General features: G+C 52.0%; 1 protein-coding gene across 1 annotated transcript; it reads left to right on the top strand.

Moving 5' to 3' along the window:
• The first annotated feature begins 2,308 nt into the window (after window positions 1-2,308).
• Window positions 2,309-4,370, top strand: LOC119292115. The gene is made up of 2 exons (XM_037570944.1): window positions 2,309-2,446; window positions 2,582-4,370. Exons 1-2 carry the CDS (start codon window positions 2,427-2,429, stop codon window positions 4,338-4,340), a joined length of 1,779 nt encoding a protein of 592 aa, XP_037426841.1. The 5' UTR covers window positions 2,309-2,426; the 3' UTR covers window positions 4,341-4,370.
• Window positions 4,371-4,590: the final 220 nt, after the last annotated feature.

Genomic DNA, 4,590 nt, shown 5'->3' with positions numbered 1-4,590 from the left:
CGCGCCGGCGTCAGCGTTGAAGGCCGGTGGCTGCGCGCTTGTGCAGGTTAGTAGCAGTGCGTGATTTCGCCGCATCAACATCACATTCAGCAGTTAATCAGTAGAGTACTACTAGCTTTCATCTTGTTTTCTTGGTCGATTTTGCTTCCCATCCATCCTTACTAGCTAGTGTAGTAGACCAGCTGTGCTGTTAGCCTGTTACGCGGTGCGTATCTGCACCCTGGTAGCTTCTTTCCAGTTAGTCGTAGAATCTTAGGGAGCGTTCGGAATCCCTTCACTCCCGAGTCAGCTCGCGGAGCCGGCGGAGCTGCAGGCTGAAAAGGTGGAGCTGGGATATACGCGCTCCGCAGATCCGCGGAGCTGGCGGAAGGCCGAACAGGCCCTTACTCTGTCTCACGGGAACAAGAACTCGTTAGTGTAGCGCAAGAACTTGTTCCTTTTTACAGATCATATGACTTTATACAACATCATGTTCTTCACTTGTTGTACTAGGAACTTGTGACGAGACCAGAGATGAAGGCAGGACGCGGTGCCACCATCGCCCTTTTGCTGCTGCTGCTGCTGCTGCACTGCGGTCCTGGTAAGTAGTGTAACCAATATTTTAAATAGCACGCTATTTCGCCGTTATAACGCGGTTATAGCATATTTGGAAGGAAGACGTTACGTTTTCGCAAAATCGGACGCTACGGCGCTAATACACGCTATAACGTTGTAACGTTGTAACGTTATAATGTGCAGACCATGCAAAACTGAAATAAGCACAACCCAGCAGGCCCAGCAGGCCAAAACCAACCCACGACCACTAGCTTTCTCACTCCTTTTATCAGATTCTCCCACTAGCTTTCTCACTCCTTTTATCAGATGCATATATTTCTTACTCCTATGAAAAATTTAGTTGCTTAAATACTTTATTTCTAGATATATTTGATTTTTTTTGCAAACGCTATTTTGAAATATAGCACGCTATTAGCGCACTATAACTTGTGTAGCATTTAGAGAAGGGCCTCGCTATATTTTGTAGCGCGCTATTTAAAATATTGAATGTAACCCACTTGTTGATCTCCAACCCACGGCCAACTGCGGCTTACCCACATGCTAGCTCACACACGAAACGATCTGAATTTCAGGCATGGCTACGCCGCCGGCGGCAGAGGTCGATGTTCAGCACTACGCCGACGGGCTCGGAATGTGGGTCTGCACGGTGTATGCCCGTCCAGGACCAATCGACAAGGCCACCTGCGATTGGATGTGCAGGCTGTCCAACAACTCGACGACCAGCGGCGGCTTGCAAGTGCGGCTCGGTGACGACTACGATTGCTGCGACAGAGGCTGCCGCTGCTCCTTCTGCGTCTCCGTCTACGCAATTGGTGCCGGACATGCTGCTGCCGCCGCTGCTGTGTGGCCGATCGCGCTGTCCAGCCTCCTTGTGCTGGTGGTGATGCTGGTCTAGTTCAGAGTTACCCCCCCTCTTAGGTAGCTGCACACTGTTGTCACGGACGCGGACACGGGCCGAGCCCAGGAGGACAAGGAAGGCCAGCCCAAGAGAGGACGAAGGCCCAATCGGCGGTTCGACCCGTCCACCTGGGAGCTGGGCGGATAAGCCAGCGGGCGGCTGTGTGTGTGGGGGCATCGAGAACAATCTGAAGTTGTAACTTTCCCCTTTCCCTGCTCTTCCTTCCTCCCCCGAACCCTACCTCTCCTGTATCCAATCTCACCTCTCCTACCCTCAATTCTTCCTGTACCGCCATGGATTCGAGTTAAAAGAGGTAGAGACCGTAACATATGGTATCAGATTTGCCAGATTACCTCCAAAAACCCACTTTCTCCACGCGCCAGCAGCGCCACACCGCCCAAATGGAGCAGCGGGTCGATGAGCTCGCCGCCACTCTCAAGCTGATCCAGGAGCAGAACGCCTCGATCCAGAAGGCGGTAGCGGCGTCTACGGCCTTGTTCGAGGAGATCAAGCCGTCGGTGCTCGATCTGGCGGAGTGGCGACCAACGCTCGAGCAGTCCGTCGCCGATCTGCGTTCGGATCTGGGCGGGGTACGGCGCAACTTGGATTCCGTCATCAAGCATCCAGCGCTAGCGCTCAAGCCAGTCGATCTTCCGCCGCTGATTCCACGGCAAGGCGAAACATCTGCGCCTTCTGCCAGCGACTCCAGGCCCGATGGCCGCCGCGACGACATGATCACCGGGGGGCTGCGAACCGGGGTAGTGACTACCCTTGTTCCACCTCCGGTCACGGGTACGTTGCCATCGTCCGAATTCCGTTCTCGTCCTCTCGCGCGTGCACCTGAACCCCGGTCGTTTTCGTTTGGTCCGTCCCGCACACACCATTCATCTCGCTCGGGTAGTCCCCAGCGCCTGCGTTCCTCCATGCTACCCCGACCCAAATTGGATTTCCCTCCGTTTCGGGGCGAACGTCCATGCAGTTGGAAGCGGAACTGTGAGTCATATTTTCTGGGATCCTGCTCTGTTTCCTTCTCGCTTTGTTGATGGTCTTAAGGATGAGATTAGAGTTGTTGTCATTGTTCACAATCCCCGTGATTTGGATACTGCTATTTCTTTGGCATACCTGCAGGAAGAAGCCTTGGAGATTTCCAAACGTCGGGAGCCCAGGCGTATGGACAACGGCACTAGGGGGGCGCTCTCATTTGCGTGGCGCCATGCCACTACCTCCTCCACCTGGACGGCCACCTCCACCCATGCCGGCTGTCGAAGAAAGACGAGTAGCACCCAATGATATGGCAGGCTCTTCTACTTCCACTGATGAAAGGCTAACCACACTACGAGCATACCGACGTGCGCGTGGTCTTTGTTACCTGTGTGGGGAGAAATGGTCGCGCGAGCACAAATGCGCCACGGCTGTGCAGCTGCACGTGGTACAGGAATTGTTTGATGTGCTTGGCATCTCAGGTTTCGACGCGGCATCTGAAGCTCCGGACTCCGCCAGTGAATGTCACACTATCTCTAAAGCAGCTTTGGATGGTACAGTAGCACCTCAAACGGTCCGACTGCATGGCTCTATCCAAGGACAGAAAGTGCTCATGTTGATTGATTCGGGTAGTTCCCATAGTTTTGTCAGTGACACTCTGGCTGCCCGTTTGAATGGTGTAGTGGCAGCTAAGCACCCACTTCGGGTGCGGATTGCTGATGGTGGCCAACTTTGCTGTGCTCAAGAGGTGCCAAACTGTGACTGGTGGGTACACGGACACAAGTTTTGTTCTACTTTGAAGGTGTTACCGCTCGGATGTTACGATATGATTGTTGGCATGGATTGGCTAGAAAAGCACAACCCTATGGATGTGCATTGGGGTCGCAAGCAACTTCAGTTCTTACATCACGGAAGGGAGGTACAATTGGTGGGGGTTCAACCCAATGTCCAGCAGTGCTATCGGTTGTCTCCTGCTCAATTTCATGCCCTGTTGGATTGCAATGATGTGCATCAGGTTATTCAGCTATGTGCAGTCGAAGCTTCAGCAGAAGGGGATGGCATTCCGGATTCAGTCTCTCTTTTGCTACAACAGTTTGCCCATCTCTTTGAACCACCAACAGGATTACCTCCTCACCGAGCATTTGATCACACCATTCCGCTGATTCCAGGAGCTCAACCAGTCAACTTGCGTCCTTATCGCTATACTCCAACCCAAAAGGATGAAATTGAGCGACAAGTTGCAGAAATGATCAAACAAGGAATCATCCAACATAGTTGCAGTCCCTATGCTGCTCCTGTGTTACTAGTCCAGAAGAAGGATTTGACCTGGAGGTTCTGTATTGACTTCCGACGACTAAATGCTATTACCATCAAGAATCGCTACCCTCTGCCCATTATAGAAGAACTCCTTGATGAGCTGAGCGGTTCTGTTTGGTTTACCAGCTTAGACCTGCGTTCCGGGTTCCATCAAATTCACATGAAGCCAGGCGAAGAATTCAAGACTGCTTTCAAAACGCACCACGGGCACTATGAGTTCAAAGTGATGCCTAATGGTGTGACTGGTGGTCCATCCACTTTCCAGGGCACCATGAATATCGTGCTATCTCCCTTGTTACGCAAGGGTGTTCTGGTGTTCATTGACGATATCTTGGTGCACAGCGCTACTCTTGAACGACATTGCGAGTTGTTGCGACAAGTGTTTCAGTTGCTGGCCAAGCACAAATTTTACCTCAAGATGTCCAAATGTAAATTTGCACATCCAAGGCTCACCTATTTGGGGCATGTCATCAGCGCAGCTGGGGTGTCGACTGACGATAAGAATATTGCAGCCGTCAAGGACTGGCCGACACCCACAAATGCCAGGGAGGTTCGTGGGTTTCTTGGGCTGGCAGGTTACTATCGATGATTTGTCCGCAACTTTGGCATTATCAGTCGCTCATTGACCAATCTGTTAAAAAAAGGGGCTGTTTTTGTATGGAGTGAGGAAGCAGAATCAGCGTTCCAACATCTCAAGCAGGCTTTGATCATAGCCCCCGTCCTTGCACTACCGCGGTTTGATCTTCCATTTGAGGTCGAAATAGATGCTTCTAACATTGGTGTGGGTGCTGTGTTGATGCAAGCCGGCCAACCGTTGGCATTCTTCAGCAAGGCACTAG

The sequence above is a fragment of the Triticum dicoccoides genome, chromosome 4B (assembly GCF_002162155.2).
Source record: "Triticum dicoccoides isolate Atlit2015 ecotype Zavitan chromosome 4B, WEW_v2.0, whole genome shotgun sequence".
NCBI classification, from domain to species: domain Eukaryota; kingdom Viridiplantae; phylum Streptophyta; class Magnoliopsida; order Poales; family Poaceae; genus Triticum; species Triticum dicoccoides.
This window is presented reverse-complemented; position numbering and strand designations above follow the sequence as displayed.